This window comes from Diadema antillarum, unplaced genomic scaffold (genome assembly GCF_040938485.1).
Source record: "Diadema antillarum isolate AM-2024a unplaced genomic scaffold, OU_Dant_1.0 seq00000358_RagTag, whole genome shotgun sequence".
NCBI classification, from domain to species: domain Eukaryota; kingdom Metazoa; phylum Echinodermata; class Echinoidea; order Diadematoida; family Diadematidae; genus Diadema; species Diadema antillarum.
In genome coordinates this window covers 758,382-779,553 of record NW_027271364.1, presented here as the reverse complement: position 1 = coordinate 779,553, position 21,172 = coordinate 758,382, and the positions used below count along the sequence as shown (strand labels likewise).

Sequence of the window (21,172 nt, the reverse complement as noted above, 5' to 3'; positions counted from 1 at the left end):
GATAGAGGCCTGCTGTGGTCGGTTTTAACAGAACTATAGTTAGTTGTCCAAATCTTGTAGAGCTCTTTTGGCGGTTGTAAATGTTTCCCGGGCCACGCTAGATCCCTAACAGCAATGACATTTAGGAATATTGCTAAGAGTTAATGACACGAAGCAAGTTGTATAGAGATATTCTTTCAGGAGCATGTGAGTGTAGATCGCCACAAGATACCGCTGATAGATGTTAACTTATAGATAGGGAAGCCCAGAATGACTAACCAGAACATTATACAGGTATTTATATTGAAACATCGGAAAGAACACACTCACTCATACCGCGCACCAAGCCTCCGCTAGAGCCACAATTACAGAGCTTATAGTCTGACAGGAAAGACTATAACTACGGATTACAGAATGGTCGCTCGACATGTTTCTGTCGACGCAATAATTTCGCAACAGCGGTTTGGGAGCAACTGCGATTTCAGTATGCGCGTCGAAGGAAGGTGGCGATTTTGCAATCAATATATCTGTCATCATTTTTGTTTTTTTTTTTGGAAGGGGGGGGGGGGACTAGTGTGATTATCTGGTTCGTTCCTTTGGATTGGTTGAAAAGGGGTATTTTCAAGCAAATATTCAGCACATGATATGCTAATACTGATTCAACTTGTGCTTAAGGGTATAGTGTAAATGAAATTGAAGACACTGAACGGATTGCAATTGCTCATATAAGCCGAGAACACTGTTTGTGTGGATGTAATACATGTAGTACAAAGCAACTGGACAGGTCTGAGTTATTTACTGGACATCATCACTAGTCATCATGACTCATTTACATTTTAATTTGGCTGCAACACTGATGATTGTTTGATTTTTCGTCGGTCTTTATAGGGCCTTTAAAAACTTCCCCTGTTATGTCAAAAGGGCGCTAATAGTGTACAAAGTCTATACGTTAAGGGCCTTTTGGCATAACAATGGAAGTGGTTTAAGGCCCTTTTGGCATAAGGCCGACAATTTTTGTTCTCTATTTAATTGCTTAGGGGTATTCATCTATGCCGTATGCCTACACATCAGTAAGCAACGGGTTTTTTCCCTGTCAAATACGTAATTGGGTTTCCTAACATTTATGTCTACATAATCAGCTACGTATAATCAGTTACCTTTTCATGACACAATTGGTTCAATGGAGAAAGACTCTGAACAGCAACTTTAGAAATAAAGGCAATTTGAATGAATATATATGACTGCCTTTCACTTGCTTTTATCTCAACTCATTTGATTGTGTGTTCTTTGTACAAAACGTGGAAGAGACGCTGGATTCTACTGCAAAAGAGCACTTATGTGTTAACATTATCTGAGACTAGATTAGACAGAATCACAGCAGACATTTCTGTGGAAGGCTATAATCTCTTGTCGCGAGACCAAGTATAAGAACTCTTTGTGGGGTGATTATGTACGTGCAAGAATAATTCAACTTTATAAAGACACACAAAGATTTACCAGCTTATACCATAGTATTATGATTAAAATGAATTTGTGCAAGCTCTCCATCAGAAATTGCTTATTAACATACAATGGTGCAGACTTCATGATCCTAATATGATAAGCGTTACAGTCATTGGAGAATGTTTTACGATAATGCAAAAGCCTCTTTGTTAGATTACATAAAGCACTGTACTTAGGGATGTGAACTGTGATCCACTGCTGAAAAAGCACTCATGCCTCACAGAACATATGACAAATGGCACAAGACTTTAATCATTATGCGAATACATTGTCCCACACACACTCACACACACACACACACACACACACACACACACACACACACACATATACATACACACACACACACACTGCTACCGACTTGATAGTGGTTGACATTGACTTGCACGTGATAGTATCGATATCTCACACAAACAGAGCGTAGACATCTGGGCAAAGGCTCCTTGTATGTTGAATAGGGTTTAACGCATAAAAGATATCATTATCTCAGATACTGTATATCGTTATGACCTTTCTTATATTTACTTCATGATATTACACTGTATACAGTTCACTGCAATTACAAACTCTCAAAGAACGATATAATTTCATTCATCTTTTTCAATTTTATATTTCCCATCTCCAACAGAACTTGTAATTACATATTCTTTTTTCACGTAAGATATAAGCACATATATGAGTCAACATTACAAAATATGATAAATGATATTTACGGATAAACAAATGATACGGTGAAAAAAAAAGCACAAAGAGCATTCTGAAGATTAGAAAATGCAGGGGATGGGGAGGAGTGCTGAAGAAGCAAAGCTTGTAGGGTGCATTCCCCCCAAACATAGTAAAACAATTATACATATCATATCATTGATCTTCTACTTTGTACACGAAATTAAGATTACAAAATGAATTACAGGAACTACGAATAAAAACCTAACTAGCCCTAAACAAACACCCAGACAAATCCCAACACTAATTCTATTGAATTCAAATTTTATTTCATTTTTCGAAAAGAACATAAACATATCACTTTCTTTGGTAACTGAGAATAAGGTTGCATAATTAAAACAAATTAGATTGAGAAAAATATAATTGTGGAACCTTGAAGTAACATTACGTTGTCATGAAAACTGACTGACTGAAGTGATAAAGACGATATAACAATATGCAAAACATCGAAAAATGGAGGAAGCCACTAAAAAGACAAAGCTTGTAGAATGTGGGCCCATCAGATACAGAATGTTAAATAAAAAAAATGAACTGATGAAAAAAGGGGGAAAATGTTGGGAAGAAAGGTAGAAAAAAATCTGGAAGCCCACTAAGAAGACAGAATAACAAACAGACACAGATACACACGCGAATAAACATTAAACGAGACTGGGAGGAAGAAACTAATAAAGGGAGACTAAAAGACAAGACAGAATGAGACAAGACTAACATAACAGGAAGGTAATACAACGGACAGAACGGCATAACAGATTCAGCAATCCTCGACAGAACTGAATCGAAAAAATAATGGGATGCGTGAAAAGGATACGGAAATATGGAGAAATAGTGAGAAATAGATGCAGAAGTAATATAAATAAAATCAAATCTACTCTGTAAGTGTCTCAGGACAACAGAGACGAAAAAACACGTGACAGCATATTATTTGTAATATAAGTTCTTCGAAAAGGAATTAAGATGATTCAACAGGCTAATGCAATTCTGTGGGATCATAGAATTGCAATAAAAAGGACTTTAATCTCCTTCTATATGAATATATAGAAGGGACAGAAAATAGAAAAGGAAAGAAAGACAGACACAGAGAGAAAAGAAAAGACAGGGAGATGAAGAAGAAGAAGAAGAAGAAGAAGAGACAACACGCATGGTTGGAAAATAGAAAACAAGAATAATGTCGATTGTGAAGACAAGAAGTGAAGAGTGAACGGAGCAGCTAAGCCATAAGCCATATGAAGCAAAAAAAAAAAAAAAAATGAAAGTGAATATTCCAGTACTTCTACAATCATTAAAAATTCCACAAAATTTTATCTTTTTAATTTGAATATGAAAACACATATAAATTTATTGACGACGTTCAAATGAATTTTTTTTAAAATAAATATCTAAAAGAAAGATTCTTTAACTTGACTTTAAATCAATTCAAACTTGGAGCCGTTTTTTAATTATCACTAAGGCTATTCCAAAATTTTGGTCCAACAAAAGTAAATGCGGATTGAGTAAATACAGTCTTGGTTAAAGGTAAATGAAATTCATTAGAATGACGAGTTGGGTATCTGTAGAATGAGTTGTTTTTCCACAAACGTCCCAGTAAAAGTGAGAGGACATGAATTATTATTAAATTTATACATGAATTGACCAAGATGATAATTATAAAGATCAGTTACCTTTAAAATCTTCTTTAAAAAAAAAAAAAAAAATAAACGTCTGTATGAGATCCAAGATACATTGTAAATTACACGAAGGTTTGTTTGGTTTTTTTTTTTCTGGAGACGTAACAGTCTATCAAGATGCATTGAATGCGTATTTCCCCAAGCTATGATACCGTAATTAAGATAAAGCAGAATCAAAGTTGAATATAGCATAAGGAGGGTGGGAAGGGAAAATGAAACTTAACTTTATTTATGACACCAATGTTACAACATATTGTATGACAAATATTATCAATATGTGTCTTCCACGAAAGTTTATTATCAATTTTCAATCCTAGGAACTCCGTTGATGAAACAACAACTATTATATAACAGTATCATCTAATACTATATTATTAGGAAGACTATTCAAAGAATAAGTAAATAACATACGCTTAGTTTTGAGAAGATTCAAAGACAATCTGTTTGATCTTATCCAATAAAGCAACTTTTGAAGTTCTGAATTTTAGGTATCCACCAAAATGTGGGGCTCAGAATGTGAAAAAAAAACACGTTTGAATCATATGCAAACAACAAAAAAGATAAAATATGAGAAACGTTTATCATATCATTTATATACGTTATAAACAAAAGAGGTCCCATTTTGAGAAATTTGATTTCTCATGGAGGATAATCACATGACTACCTTACTTACGTATATAAGTTTGATACCATTACATCTAAATCGTTTATATTGGTATGAAACATAACTTCATATGCAAGCTTTGGTGTACAAGCAAATGTATAAATCATTTATCTATCAGTAGGTGCCTACTTATTTGTCTTCAGTAGTCCATCTAAAAGCCTATTCAAATCATACATCATTGTTACATGATTGCGTACGATTCGTTTCAACAAGAAATTGATATCACCTCTTGAGACTGAAATAATTTTCTCAAGAACGAATGCAGGTTTAGTTACAACGCACGAGTGGGTGGAGGTCATCACAGGTGTCTATTCGTGACGTGATCCACTCATTCGGGAACCTTCAGGACATCTCGCAGATACCAATCCTTCAGTATGACGTAATCATCCTCCTTACGGCTGAAGCTGAGTCGCCTTTCTTTCAACTGCCACCAGGTGTCTCGGCTGATCTCCAGCCTATTTAGTCCCATACAATAGACGGCGCTGTTGGAACACAAATCGCGAAAAGGTCTCACACAAGGTGTCATAAGAGAAGCAAAGGCATTTCACTATCAACAATTATAGGTGTGATAAGGTCTAGCTGAATAAAATATATATACAAAAAATAAAAATAAATTTACCCCATTTTGAGACAAGGCATGCTATCCTGTAAATTTATAGAGTCTATAATTCTGTATTGGCAAAAATTCTTTAGATCTAACTATATGGAAAAATAAAAAGAAAGGCATTTCAAAAAAAAAAACTTGAGCTGATGAGTTAAAAAGATAAACGCACCTTAAAGACTTAAAGATTGTATTTGACGTTAGCATAAAAAATACGCGGAAGCGCAACATATCACTTTGGGTCTTTCATGCGTATTACACAATCAGTCAACTCAATCCGACAATTGTCAACTTCATTTATCATTTTTTTTTTCAAATGGCACGTTGATTACCTCTCATACTGCATAATCATTCTGTAGTATATAAGATTTCATACTGCAGTAGCGGAACAGAATGGCAAATAGTATTATTCCAAAAGATACTTCGTTTAGTTGCTCTAGAATTAACACAACCATTTTCTGTATCGAAAATCAAGGAAACGGACAATAGAATCGAGTTAAACGTGTTTAACGCAAAATATAAACCGTCTTGTCATTACACTCTTATGTACAATGCAATATATATATCATATAACTTCGCTGTGTCTACATAATTCAGAACAGATTCTATATATAACAACATAAGGTTAAAGGAGACCTCCGGATGATTTTCAGGCTTTTACACATTATAAACAACTACAAATTGGTTATACTGAGTACAGAGTTTCAGAATTTATTGTGATTGGGATGAGAAATAAGAATGTTTTCAAAATTCATAATAAATCACAAATGAACAAGGATGATGACATGGCAGTCTCACCGTAAGAATGTATGAGTGGGGACTCAAGGGAGAAGAACAAAAGAATTCTACACAGGTGACCTTATCAAGCACGTGCTTTGTAATGGTATTGCATTGCTACATTTCCTAAATATGTGAGGCTCCTATGTCATCATCCCTGTGTGATTTGTTTAAGGTTTTTCAAAATATTGATTTCTCTGCTCAAGGACCACAATAAATTCCACAAATCTATACAAGGAGCTGTTGACTTTTGTACTACATGATGTGAAATTATGAAAATCGTCTGGAATGCCCCTTTAATCATCCGAACTTGAATTTCGATGACAACAACAGTGTTTTGCAACGTAAAAATACTTGAAAGAAGTAGATTCACATATCATTTGGGGTCACGTTTTTTTATCATGATTCATTTGGTATTTCAAAAAGAGGAGTACAAACATAATCTAAGTAATTACAGAAAGTGAGGAAAATATGGAGTCAGTTTCAGGTATGCAATAAGTTTTTGAAGCAGAGGTCAATGCACAGCAATGGTTGACCGCACAGTCGCCGAATCGGCAGTTATGCTTTCACGTTAAGCAGTATCATTCCATGTGATATGAACATGATTTGTTTTCTCCTTTCTTGTTTCATATTAAGGATCCGAACGAATGGCACGTTGTCGATATCATACCTTGGGTCGTCGTCGGGGATTTTCTCCCGGATGTCTTTGACGAAAGACAAAAACCTGGACACACACGACGCTGGATCCCATCCCTTGTTAAAAAAAAATAGATAGATGTGATAAATGAATAGATGAATAAATAGATTAAATAAAAATGAATAGATGAATAAAATGCATAATACCCTTTTGTTAATATCACGTATGAATCAATATATTCTGAACACAAACACACATTTGAACATATAATAGTAAATAATAGCGTTATTGTATTCTATGCAAAATGAAAATAAAATATTTTGAAGGTTATTCAAAAATGTTACTGTTTTTTTTCCAATGCCCCCTCCAAACTTCAATTCAGTACTATTCTCTACGAAGGTAATGCGGGTATCACTATGACGACAGAGTGTCATCTAAATTTTACCGCTGCCTTGCTGGGTAGGTCCTCGGTCCTCATCATCTCCGTTGACGTGACGACGTTCCGTCTGTCGTCCCTCCAGCCTACCACGATGTCGGAGACTCCGCTGATGTGGTTCATCGACCACCACCTGAGCGTTCCGTATCTGAAAAGAGATATGGCATCATGTCAGAAAGAAAAAAAAATCGACAGAGATCGAGATCGAAAGGAGAGAGGAGAGGAGAAGTTTAGGGTAAAGAACGTGATTTCTGCATCGGGGCAACAAGTCTCTCTCTCTCTATCTAAAGAGAAAAAACCCCAAACAAACAAACAAACAAACAAACAAACAAACAAACAAAAACAATATTACGTGTATGTGTTATCATAAAGTCAATAAGATTTCTAGGAGAGCCATACCTGTTCACTATCTTCCTCTCCAATTTTGTTCTTATAATGCGTACTTATATTATTGTAAAGCCAAGATTAGGAGGGCAGTATGCAGTCACACTTTGTGGAAGAATGTTGCACTAAAATGTTCAACAGATGTCAACTCCATTTACCTTTAGCTAGAGCCGTGGGTCCTATAATATCGTTTGTTTGACTGACAATTTTTCTGACAGACAGCAGATGATGGTAGATCGGCTCTCCATTCTCAAAATCATTAGCTCTATAACGATGATGTTATAGTTATATGGGTGAGCACGCTAAAACAAATGGGATGGTGTGAAATTATGATTTGCTTATGAGGGTATCTCACTGAACGGCAAATATTTGCGAACGTAGCAAATAGACCATTTCGTAATTAAATCATGAGTACATTTCGAAAAATGACCTTTCTCTTTTCTCAGCTGTTTAGGCACTTAACTCATTTTCATAGAAACATAATGAATAGGCTTGCCCAACGTAACAATTTATGCGATTCGTGTTCAAACAAAGAACGGTGCCCAGCCCAGGGTGGCCAGTAAGAAGCAGCCATTTATCGCATCCAATTATTGCTTTGCACTGAAAGCATTATTTTTATCTATCATTATTGCCAAAATATTAGGCTTTAGAGAACCATTTGTTGCTGTCAGGAGGATGTGTTGGAGAGTACTATTTTAAAGGATTATGTTAATACTTCGTACGCATCATCTATCTATTTTCTTTTTTTTTTCAAGAGAGCTGTCTCGTGATCGTTAGTGTGCGTGTGTGTGTACGTGTGTGAATAAAATACACACTGTTTCTTGTCCCTTTTTCTCAGGCAATTTGCCCGTTTTTTTGTTTTTTGTTTAGTTTTGCAATTGAACTTTTTTTCAATATATTATTCGTATCACAGTTGACACCATCCTGTTTTATATAACATTGTGTATTTGTACTGATTTCGTGTCATTATATGTGTATTCAAATGATATTTTGTCGGAGATGAAATAAGCGGCTTGGACTTGAACATGAATAGTTATTACATCACAGATGTTTATCTCAGTGAATTTGAAAGACCTACATGCCTGTTATGACAAATGACCATTTTCTGCTCATGCTAAAAGTGGAACTACGAAATGGTTTATTGAGAAAATCTTAGGTTTTGTCAGGATTCGTAAGCAGTTGCAATCAAGTTCGTAAACCGTTATAATCAAATTTGCAAAAAGTTTTCAATGTCACAAACAGAAAAAAAAATGTTTAAAATTTCTTTTCGACAATGAAAACTGTTTGCGAATTGAATTGATTGCAACTGCTTACGAATTTGACTGCATGGGCGTCACGGGGGGGGGGGGGGTGCGTTGGGTGCGGGCGCACCCCCCTTCAGACCAAAAAAAAAAATGATAATATAACCTCTTCAGTCTGCGAGCGACCTCAACACCGGACGCTAAATAATTATTCTTGGGGTTTTTTTAACCTTTTTTTTTCCACCAGGGACAACAAAATCGTGGGCAAAAACAATTCTCATCCTGGGCTCTGTCAGCACTGATTTTTGTTTTGTTTTTGTTTTTACATCTACGAGTATTCTACAGCAGTGTTTACTATTATATCGACCGTACTCTACATCCGTACGGTACGGAGCATGTACACGGTTACATGTATCGTGTGCTATACTTACAAGTATGTATAGGGTCTATGCACAGCACGTTACCTCTGACCTCTCCTAGCCCAAGTGCGAGCCTTAGCCTAATAAAAAAAAAAAAATGGAGGGACAAGTATATCATTTTACCCACCCCCCCCCCCCCCATAATTCCCGAGACGAGAAGATTTTCTTGCTTTTTTGCCAGGAAAAAAAAAGTTTACCCCCATAAAAACATTGGAAGGGCAAGCATATTATATTTTTGCCCCCCCCCCCCCGCCATAAATTAGTGAGTTGAGAAGATTTTCTTGCTTTTTGACAGAAAAAAAAGTTGCCTCCATAAAAATAATGCTCAAGGGGCAAGACATCATATTTGCCCCACCCCACATAATTATAATTCCCGAGATGAAAAGATTTTCTTGCCTTTTTTGTTAGAAATCTGTCCAATTATTTCACCCAAAGTGTGCACCAGATGGCAGGTTGCTGAATTTCAATTCTAAAAAAAGCAAAGTCTCTCTCGTATGGGAGGGGGGTACCTCTTCCCATATACCTTCCCCCGTTCGGTCTTTTCTCCATGGACTTAATACACCTATAGATTGACAGATTTACAAACGTTTAATCGAAAGTGTGCATCAAATCTGTCACTTTACTTCATAAAAAAATGCAAAAGTTCCGTCATGGGGGAGGGGATATTATCTCTTTTCAATCAATAATTAACCCTTTCCCAATGACGTAGCCAAGGGGGGGGGGGAGGGGATCGATCCCCCCCCCCTAAAGATTTTGACCGGGGATTTGGAAGGCGGAAAAAATATGATCAAATATGGGAGAGGTATCTTACCACTCTCCCATTGCCTTGTCCCTTCTATAGACTTAGTACACTATATATGGGGAATGACAATTTCCCGATTTTCCACAAAAAGCTCCGTCGAGAGGGAGGGGGTATCCCCCTCCCAAATCCTCCCCCTAACACCTCACTATACTTTGTTAATACACAGAGATGATGCACACTCGGAATAAGAGGCATTAACATTTCACCGGAAAAAAAAGTATTTGTTTAAATTATTATTTTTCGGAGGGGGCTGCAAAAAATTCAAGTAGGCCTACAATTGTATTGCACCAAAAGTTTGCACCAAATCACTGAATTTCAGGTCTGAAAATACAAAATCATCATCGATTGGGAGGAGAAATGTGAAATGCCCCTTATCTACACCCTCGTGTGCATGCTTTTTTCCCCCTGTTTGATTGCTTAACAGACAGCGTTCATAATATTCAGTGAAAGAATTAAGTTTATTTAAATTACACCATTTTATAGGCAAATTATTTAATAATAATTTACATCAAAATGTACTGCTACCTTAGTGGGACCGTTTTAAGTCGATAAAACACGCAAAAACCTGCATCAAATTGCACCATTTACAACATCAAAATTCAAAAAGTTCTCACCATGGGAGGGGGACAACCCCCTCCCACACCCTAAACCCTCACTCGCTCCGCTTGCTCGGGCTCGGTCGCGTTCATGACATCAGTGTAAGAATCAATACAAGAAGTTTATTTAAATGATACCATTTTATAGGCAAAATTGTTCAATAATAATCTACATAAGAATAAAATGTACTGCTACCTTAAACATGTGGGACTGTTTCAAGTCGATAAAACACGCAGAAACATGCATCAAATTGCACCATTTACAACATCAAAATGCAAAAAGGTCTCACCGTGGGAGGGGGACACCCCCTCCCACACCCTCCCCCTCGCTTACTCCGCTCGCTCTTGTTTCGTCGCGTTCATGATATTCAGTGTAAATATTAAAACAGGAAGTTTATTTTGATGATACTATTTTATAGGCAAATTGTTCAACAATAATCTACATCAAAATATACTGCTACCTTACATAAGTGGGACTGTTTCAAGTCGATAAAACACGCAAAAACCTGCATCAAATTGCACCATTTACATCATCAAAATGCAAAAAGTTCTCACCGTGGTAGGGGGACACCCTCTCCCACACCCTCCCCCATCCTCCCCCTCGCTCACTCCGCTCGCTCTTGTTTCGTCGCGTTCAAGATATTCAGTGTAAAATTAATATTAAAACAGGAAGTTTATTTGGATGATACTATTTTATAGCAAATAATTGTTCAATAACAATCGACATCAAAATATACTGCTACCTTAAACAAGTAGGACTGTTTCAAGTCGATAAACCAAGCAAAAACATGCATCGAATTGCACCATTTACAACATCAAAATGCAAAGTGCAAAATGCACCACCCCCTCCCCTGTGCTCGCTCCGTTCGGTCGGGCTCGGTCGCTTCGCTCCCTCGCATACTAACACCTCCCCCCCCAAAAAAAAAAAAAGAAAAAAAGAAAAAGATGAAATCCTAGCTACGCCGGTGCCCTTTCCCCGCTTGGTTTCCCTAAAAAACCTAAAAGTCTGGGGATTGAGAGCTTCCTGAATTAGAAAAAAAAAATGTCTGTCCAAAAAATCTCGTTACATTTAGTGTCAAAACGCACCCCCCTTGAAAAAAAGGCTGGTGACGCCCCTGGATGCAACTGTTCACGAACCCTGACGAAACCTTCAGCGATACGTTCGCAAACATTCGCCGCTCGGTGAGATACAATCCTTTAAAACTATCAGTGGAAGTTGTGATGCCAGTGAATCAATCATTGTTAATGACTGCAAAGGGGTAAACCTACTTTTCGAAGTTCGATTGTAACCTGCGCTCGGACAGGGCTTGGTAGGTCTTCACATCGACGTAGTTCATGGGAGGGAGCTCGACCGCGTCCTTCCGCTCAGCTACAGTCTCCCCGCTTAACAGGAAGGTGTAGTCACCACACTTAGCCTTGGTTATCGAGTGTACGAGGACCGGGCGTCGATTGGTTGGTCAATATCTGGCGGGCCCCCGTCAACTTTTTTTTTTTTTTAATGAAAATGGATGACAAAATTTGAAGATTCATTTCGTATCAATTACATGTATATAATATTATGCATACATTACATCTCGCCTGAATACCTGATCAAATTATGACTGCACACTGTCCACCTTTTTTTTCGGCATGCAGCACTGCTGAACACATGACGATCGGTTAACAAAACATGTCAATCTCAATCACGATAATCATACTGATGAAAAGGGACTTACTGCAATTGCCGAAGATTAGGTATCTCTAATTTATGATTAATTACATATGATAATCAGCTAATATTGGTCTTAAAACCCCAAAAGAAAACAAAAATCTATACAATCGTTATGCAACTATCAGCCCTATTCGAAACATCTATACAATGCGTATGCATCACTGATGTTGGAATGGTGAATACCAGTGCCGGTGTCTGAAGTGACAATCTACTGTAGCTAGAGCTGAATTATTCAGGAGGCCAGAGTGATGTGCTCATGAATAACAAGGCTCATGAATAACAAGGCAACAAGGTAGTTTGTGTAATTCTTTTTGTAAATTTAGTCTCATGTGCTAAGTAGAAGATCAATGATATAAGATATGTTTGGGGGGAATGCACCCTACAAGCTTTGCTTCTTCAGCACTCCTCCCCATCTCCTGCATTGTCTTAACTTCAGAATGCTTTTTGTGCTTTTTTCTTTTTACCTTATCATTTGTGTATCCATAAATTCCAATCATCATATTTTGTAACATTGACATATACAGTATATGTATCTATATTTTATGTGGAAGGAAAAATGTATTTACAAGTTCTGTTGGAGATGGAAAAAATAAATGAAATGAAATGAAATGAAAAAACCACCAAACGATGTCTCGCCTGCATTTCGCAATTTGTGAGTATAGTGTTTTTCAAGTTCATTGACCTCATGACCTTGTCGGACTTAACAATATCAAAACTTGACAGACATCTTTTGTTGATGTACCTGTGGTGTGAAGTTGGTCATAGCTCAAAGCTGTGGAAAGTTATTGACAGTACACGACTGTACTGTGAGTACAGTACTTATCAGGCATGTCAGGTAAAGGTAATTTGCCATTTGACCTTTGAACTTGTCGGACTTCACCCATTATATGCGAACTTGACGGGCATTTTTGGATATCTATCTGTAGTGTGAGTTTAGTGGTCATGACTCAAATCTGTGGAAAGTTATTGAGTAATTTGTTGAGAGTACACCAAGTTGTTGACGACGACGCCGCCGTGCGCCCCCGCCGACAACAACAACGACAACGACAACAACGGCTACTCACATATCTCGTTTAGTACTCTCCTTGTTGTACGGTGCCTTTCTTCATTATCTACACTTATTATCGCAAATGTTTGGCATTATTCTAATTTTGGAGGATTTTAAAAGCCTGATCAAGGTCACGATCAACATGATGGAAACAGAGAGAATATTTCAAGAACATGTAACCTACTGCTTGTGACGTAGTGCAGGAATTTCTTCCCGGCATACCCAATCTCTCTTGGGCAATTTGGGACTTCGGCTTGTCGTCGACGCCCCATGCCCTCCAGGTAGTAGGTCCCATTGTAACGCGTTACCAGCAAGCCGACTCCCTGAACATCCTTTGCGGCACGGAGGAGGTTCATTAGAAGGCCACGACGAGCTACAAAATCGACGTCCATTCTGAGAGCAATGATTGTATAATGAATAATTGAACTAAATTAATATTCAATATGATAATGTTCCCCGTTGCTTCTGAAAACGGTAAGTCGAGTAGTCTATTATTATGCTAGAAAAGTTAAAATATATTGATTTTTCCATGATTTCTTTATATCATTTTCCATTGGTGAAGTCACAAAAATGTTGTCTTCTCATCCAACGATGGCGGCAACAAAACTAAATTGTATTGCTGTTGTTGTTAATTGTGAACGGATTGTCCGATTTTCTTTGAATTTTCACTTATGTGTTCAACTAATATTGCTACATTCAATCATTTCCCATATCTATCTATCTTTGGCTTTCATTCTCTTTAAATTTATGATTTGATGTGTTATTCTGCAAGATAATCAATGGAAAGATGTTACAAGTAACTCCGCAAATGCCATGGGTCGTCAGCAGCACACCAGGGATCACCAGTGTTTCGGCCATTTAAGTGCTGTACACCTCTCCCTGGCTGGCCGGTGCTGCGTTAATGGGATCCCCTTGACAGCACCCCCATGGCATTTCAAAGATAAAACAAAACAAACCAAAACAAAGCAAAACATCACAAAACAAGACAAAAAAAAGGGAAAACGCTTGGCATCAATCACCTCTCCTCACTCCAGAAACACTCTCTCTACACCCCCCTATTCCCACCACCCCCAAGCCTTCCCTACTATCCATGCAGATCCTGTCTCTGCTGCCCCACAAATTCTCCTGATCCACCTTTCCCCGTCCCTACCACCTATTCTCATCCCTCTGACCCACCTCCTTACCAATCGTCCAGCATATCCCCTGCACCCCACCTCCACAGTATGCACCTCCGCTCTCCACCCCCTTTTCTCACACTCCTCCCTCAACTCAGCATACCTATCCAACTTTCTTTCCCTTGCCTCATCCATCCTTGTCTCCCATGGCACAGTTAACTCCACCATTGCTAACCTGTGCACAGACCTAGCCACCAGCACCATGTCCGGCCGAAGGGCAGTTACTACCACCTCCCTGGCACTGTACGGTTCCCCTCATCCACCCGCACCTTCCAGAAACTGAAGGAATATTCCTTCAGTTTCTGGAATTCTGCTGTAAATTATCATCGATCTCATCAGCCCGATGACGGCGCTCTTCTTCTTCTGCGGCATTGGGAATTCATACAATCGAACCATGGACCTACACATGGAAATTGTTCTCTCGTTAATTAATTCAAATACCTGTTTCTTTCAAAAGCGTCGCAAAACATTTTAAACATGCTTTCTCGTTTTTAATCAAGTTATCACCGATGATAGCCAGCCTCGATAAAAAGGCGTTTTGAGAAATCTTGAAACTACATGCACAGAAGATAATAACTCTCTTAAATCAAGAAAATTTAATGCATGTGCAGTAGTGCATATTAGAAAGTCACCGCTCAAGCAATTTTAAATTGCGAAATGCACGTACTTTACAAGAGAAAGCAAATATTTTGACAGGTTGATTGTGATTTTCGCACTTTGTTTCAGAGTAAATAATAACATTGACAGCAACGGTAGACGACATTTATGTCTTTACCATTCAGCAACGTTACATACATGTTCAAATATATCCACTCTAGTACTACCAATTTTTTTAACACAGGATTTGTCATGACTATATGTTTGAGGTTTGCTGCTCCAGTCATTAGTGTTTATTGAGGCAGTTGAATCTGAAAAAGCATCTCAGCCAAATAAGACCGAAATGAGGGAATTTTTTTTTTGTCAGTGGCGATGCACGATTACACACTCTATTTAAATGTCTTTATTCAACAAATGTTTTAACAATATATAACCAAACGCAAAGGGAATACATGAATCCTTTACAGTGATAGCTTTCAGTTGCATATGTAGACAAACTATATACCAAGATGAAAAATTTTAACAACGTTTAACAAAACACAACACAAAAAGTGAGTACACAGAATTAATCTTTTACAGTGATAACTTTCAGATACATTATGTAGACATAATATATCAAGATGAACTAATTCTAACTACACATTTTCATTGTCCAAGCACCTGAATGTAAACATAAGATATACATAATCAGGTATACAGCGGCGGAGATGATGGGATCACAGAAAGACCTCCGTTCATAGTCCATAGTGTAGTAGGTCCTTGATCGTACCATGGAACTTCTCTAGCTGTCATGGCTGTACTAGCTCTATAATCGTACATACTCTACACACTCGTGTATTGCGCAAGGTGATTACTGGATACATAGTTCTGCCTCTTCACGATATATTACTATCAGGGGACGCCGAGCTCCGCACGGCTTCTGGTAGGGCTAACAAAGTCCATTAGAACGATTATACAGAAACGAACACCATTATGTATTAAATTTTGTTCCATGGCTTTTCAATCTTTCTAGAGTGGGAATTCCCACTCTAGTAGATACGCATCTCTTATCATATGGTGATATCCTCGGACAAAAAACGTCGTTATAATAGTCTTCTCTAAGAGGACCTTTTTTTTCTGCTTACCTCGATGAGCGGGGATTCCCTCTCCTCTCATTTTCATGTACCTCTCTTACCCTATTCGCCATGCACTCATATTATCATGAATATAGGTTTTCCCATCCATTTTCTCACTTTTGTCATTCAATTTCAAAGATTTATTATTCAATTTCGTCCAGAGAAGCAACTTCAATTTCGTCAGTTGTCATTGTAATTCGTTTTCGTCAAACATTTTCGAAGACATAGCATTCAGAATCGTCAATTGTCATTCAAATTCGTCCCTCCCGCTGACGGATCGCAGAATGTGAAGATCAAATTCGTCTTTGTTCACACAATTTTATGAATATTTCATACAAATTAGTCAGATGTTGTCGATTCTTTATATTGATGGTGAACCAACTTTAAGCCGACATATTTTTACTTTCTCTCGTAAACTGCATCGTTACACATTATTCCCTAACCATTTTCTTTAACAATACACACGAAAAACTAGACTGCCAACGAAAATGATTGAAGGATAAACGACAGTCAAAAGTCATAACCCAGGACAGTATGTCAGTGTCTTATTTTGAACTTTAACTCGTAATGTTCAGGTTTTCGCATCATAATGCATGAAACAAAGTTTAAATTTTGTACCCTGGAAAGCAGCAAACAAAATCATGTTATCCATTCTCTGACATTAAACAGGCGACAATTCTACACTTAAATTTTGTCTTTAATCATGTTTGCCTAGAAATCGTTTATCAGTGTTTTCGTTTGCGAGACGGTATACGTCTGTTTGTATCAGTGTGTACTCGGATTGCTTGTGTGTGTGTGTGTCTGTATCTGTGGTTCTGTGTGTGTGTGTGGGGGGGGGGGGGGGCACTTGTGTGTATGTTAACTCCTGAATGTAAAATGTGAACGTTTACTGAAAAAAACCCAATACATTAATGACTGGAAAATCACACCGGGTAGAGATATGAGACGAATATGAATGGAAATTTAACGAAAATTATTGACAAAAAGCGAAATCAATCCTGCTGTTTTGAGTGCTGCAAGTGAGACTGACGAATTTGAACTGTAAATGACGAAAATGTATGCCAAATGACTAAATTGAATGGACTTCATTTGAAAATGAACGACGAAAGACGAATTTGAAAGTAAGCTTGGCCTACTCCCGACATTCCGCGACGAAATTGAAGTAAAAATTTGTGAAATTGAATGGAAAAAGTTTGAAAATGAATGGGAAAACCTATATTTTAATCATGATTACCCCTCCTATTAATACTGTTTTTCTTTGGAGCAGTGGGAATTCTCACTTAGTACACTGAAGATACTCACCAGGGGCCGCGGATGTGGGCCGGGGAGGCAAAAGCATTGTGCTGGTAGTGTGCCTTGTTTATTTTTGGTTTGTGATTTTTCTCCACTTAAAAAAAAAAATCGTGAGTAAATCAGAACAGACATTTTTTATTGTGCTGTGACGAAACGTAGCAAACAACCTATACCCACGTGTGGTAAGCGTTAATTAAATAATCCCATTGTCCGCACATAATATCTTCAGCATTGATAAAAGAGAAGAGAAACAAAAGAACATGAAAGGAGCCCAGGGGTCAATATCAATCAATTGAAATTGTCCTTCAGGATCTTAAAACGAACAAGACAGACAAAGACAGGACAGACACGATCTAACACATATTACTATTATGCATGACACATATTGAATGAAATATTATTAACACATTAACACATAATATTATCATTATTGCAATATGATCCCAAAGAATTGAGCTAAGCTTAATTAATTTCCTTTCGAAGAACTTTCATTCCAAATAATAATGTCACGCCATTTCTCGTCCCTGTTGTCCTAAAACACTTGCAGGGTAGATTCGTTTATATTCATATTACTTCTGCATCTATTTCTCTGTATTTTGGTATTTCCGTGTCCTTTTCACGCATCCTATTATTTTTTTCGATATACTTCTGTCCAGGATCGCTGGATCTGTTATGCCTTTCTGCCCGCTGTACGTGTATTGTCTCCCTGTCATGGTAGTCTTGAATTGTCTCATTCTGTCTTTTCCTTTATCCCTTTATTACTTTCGTTGTCCCAGTCTCGTTTAATGTTTATTCGCGTGTGTTAATGTGTCTGTTTGTTACTCTGTCTTCTTAGTGGGCTTCCATACTTTTTTTCCAGGCTCTTTCCCCAGATTTTTTCCCCTTTGTGCATCAGCTTATTTTTCTATTTCACCATCTGTATCTGAGGTACCCACATTCTTTAAGCTTTTTCTTTTTAGTGCATGGGTCCCTCCATTTTTCGAAGTTTGCATGTTGTTATTTCGTCTTTATCATTTCAGTTCTCATGACAAGGTGTTATTACTTCAAGGTTCCACGATTATATTTTTCTCAGTTTACTTTGATTTGCTTATTCTCTGTTACCAAGGAAAGAGAAATGTCTATGCTTTTTTTCGAAAAATGAAATAAGATTTGATTGATTGAATTGATCGATTAAAACATCTCCATCATCTCTATTCCCTACTCCCGGAGGCCGTCCTTGTATATATATACTCTCTTTCCATTTTGCATTTCCCCCGTAATGCCCCTTGCCTTTTCATTTTCATTTACCTCTTGGTCATGTATCAATAAATACAATGACGACTTTTTTAAAACCTATTCTCTGTCACAGGCGCAATATGATACAAACACCCATGTAAGAGGCCCTCTGAGATGTAAATCCTACTGTCGTCCAAACACGTGAAAACACGTGAAAGGTAATACAGTCACTGACAGTGAATAGTGGGAATTGTGTGATGTCAAGGTTGTAGGTTATCAAACGTCATGCAACCTCCTCTCTGTCTTGAAAAACTGACATAGTATATATGTGTATCGTTGAATAAGTAGAATAATTTCGCAAAATATATCGTTCTGTTCTAAATCGAGTCTGCTCGAATATCATTGCCATAATGATCGTTATAAAAGTCCATTTACTTTTCTGACGTTTTAATATCCTCATCATTATTAATGTCATTATTGTTATCCTAACTATTCACAATTTTCCCCACATTTCATTATCTTTGGTAGAAAAGAAATTCGGAGTAAATAGTTAGAACAATACGAGGCAAAAAGAAAGATCTATTTGGATGGTGTCCGGCTGAAGGAGACCGTATAAAGCTTGCTATCAAACTGCCAGTAAGGGACCTAACTTTTTTTTTTGTCTGGACTGAGCGGGATCGACAATAAGCATATTCGCTTCAACAAATTTATTCTGCATTTTATTCTTACTTCATTTCTGGACCCTTTCCGGCAGGTTTCATGATTCCCTTTTCCTTCAGCTCTTTCTGGTGGTCTCGAATCCATTTTAAAACGGGAGTCAGCGGTGTCGGCTGCCTAACGCTGTGATCCCTGTCATCATGGTCACCCCTGTCGACATAGTCGTCGATGCCGTGTAACAGATCGAAATTTGGTCTGTCGTCTGGTTCGACAAAGAATCGGCGATTTCGCTGATCATTGCAGTAATTCATGTCCTCGTCCGTGGAGAATGTTCCAAGAACAACGTGATCACGAAATCCTACGTCATTGCCAGCCATGATACTGTCCTGCTGTTGTCGACTTGAACAGAATTGTAGTTGGTTGTCCAAATTTTGAAGAGCTCTTTCGGCGATTGTGAATGTTTCCCGGGCGGCGCTAGATCCCTACCAGCAATGAAATTGCAAAGAGAATGGCTGAGAGTTAATCAGACACAAAGCAAAGTTGTCCTATAGGGACATTCAGGAGCAGGTGAGTGTAGATCTCCACAAGATGCCGCTAATAGATGTTCAGTAAGAGAGAGAGAGAGAGAGATAACTCCAGAATCATTAACCGAAAAATACACATGTATAATACATTGAGATTGAACAATTGAACAAACATATACAGACGGAAAAAACATTCTCCCCGATCATTACCATAAATTGCCTCGCACAAAACCGCTGCTAGCCATAATGACAGGATTTAGAGTCTGAAGCAGAGACTTTGACTACTGATTGCAAGTTAATCTTTAATATAAAAAAAAATCCACGCATGGACCTTGGTCCATGCAAGAATTTCGCAACAAAGGTTTGGGAGTAACTATTCTGCAATTACAATTTCTGTATCTATTTCATGTTATAATCATTCTATATTGGGGGGACTAGGGGGTGGTGTAATTTGCTGGTTCGTTCTATTTGATGGGTTGAGGAAGGAGGATTTTCAAGCAATAAGTTCAGCACATGCACGCTACTACGTGTACTGATTTTATGTCTAAGGTTTGTGCAAATGACATTGAAGACGTTGAAGGGATTGCAGTTGTTGATATAAGTCAAGAACACTGTATGTCTGGATATATTTTTGTTTGTTTGTTCTTTTCCATATGAGAAGATGGCTGGATAGCCCATATTCAGCTATGCTAAGCTGATCTTCTATGGGGTCCAGTTGGATGTGAGGCGGGACCACTTCGCTGGGTTAAACACCCTGCTCTTCGCGATGAATGAATGAATGAAGCAGGATTAACTGCTGCATCAGCCAGCCTGAGATGGCTATTTATTTTATTTTTATTATTCATTTGTTCATTTCCATCTGAGAAGATGGCTGGATAGCCCATATTTAGCTACACTAAGTTGGTATTCCATGGGGTCCAGTTGGATGTGAGGTGGGACCACTTCACCGGGTTTAACACCCTGCTCTTTGCGATGAATGAATGAAGCGGCATCTTTTATGTGCATGAGTTGTGACTCTCTCACACACGGGACCTCCATTTTATGTCCTATCCGAGGGACAGAGTGTTTTGCCTCTTGCTAGAGGGGACGGCATCATTACACACAACATAATATTGCTCAGTCCAGACCACAAAACCTGTGGTCCAGACTCTTCTTCTTCTTCTTCTTCTTCTGATTAAGTCTGCCTCCTTCAATAGACTGAAGATTCTTGCAGACTGGTGCTATTTACATCATAATACAATTTATTTACAGATATTTACAAGCACATAGAAAATTTGACGAAAATAACTAGCCACTGTGATCAACCGTTAGACGATTTCGAAATGAAGCCACAGATGGCGCTGAAACAATTCTAGTCGATTTTTTAAAATTTTATTTTATTTATTTATTCTCCACTCATGGGACGGATAGC

The 21,172-nt window shown here is 37.9% G+C and overlaps 1 protein-coding gene across 1 annotated transcript; it reads right to left on the bottom strand.

The window, feature by feature from the left end:
* Positions 1 to 4,861: 4,861 nt before the first annotated feature.
* Positions 4,862 to 19,614, bottom strand: LOC139731145 (decapping and exoribonuclease protein-like). Its single transcript, XM_071642027.1, has 6 exons — positions 19,310 to 19,614; positions 13,408 to 13,578; positions 11,696 to 11,809; positions 6,994 to 7,132; positions 6,582 to 6,664; positions 4,862 to 5,015 (listed from the first exon to the last, which is right to left on the bottom strand). Exons 1-6 carry the CDS (start codon positions 19,612 to 19,614, stop codon positions 4,862 to 4,864), a joined length of 966 nt encoding a protein of 321 aa, XP_071498128.1.
* Positions 19,615 to 21,172: the final 1,558 nt, after the last annotated feature.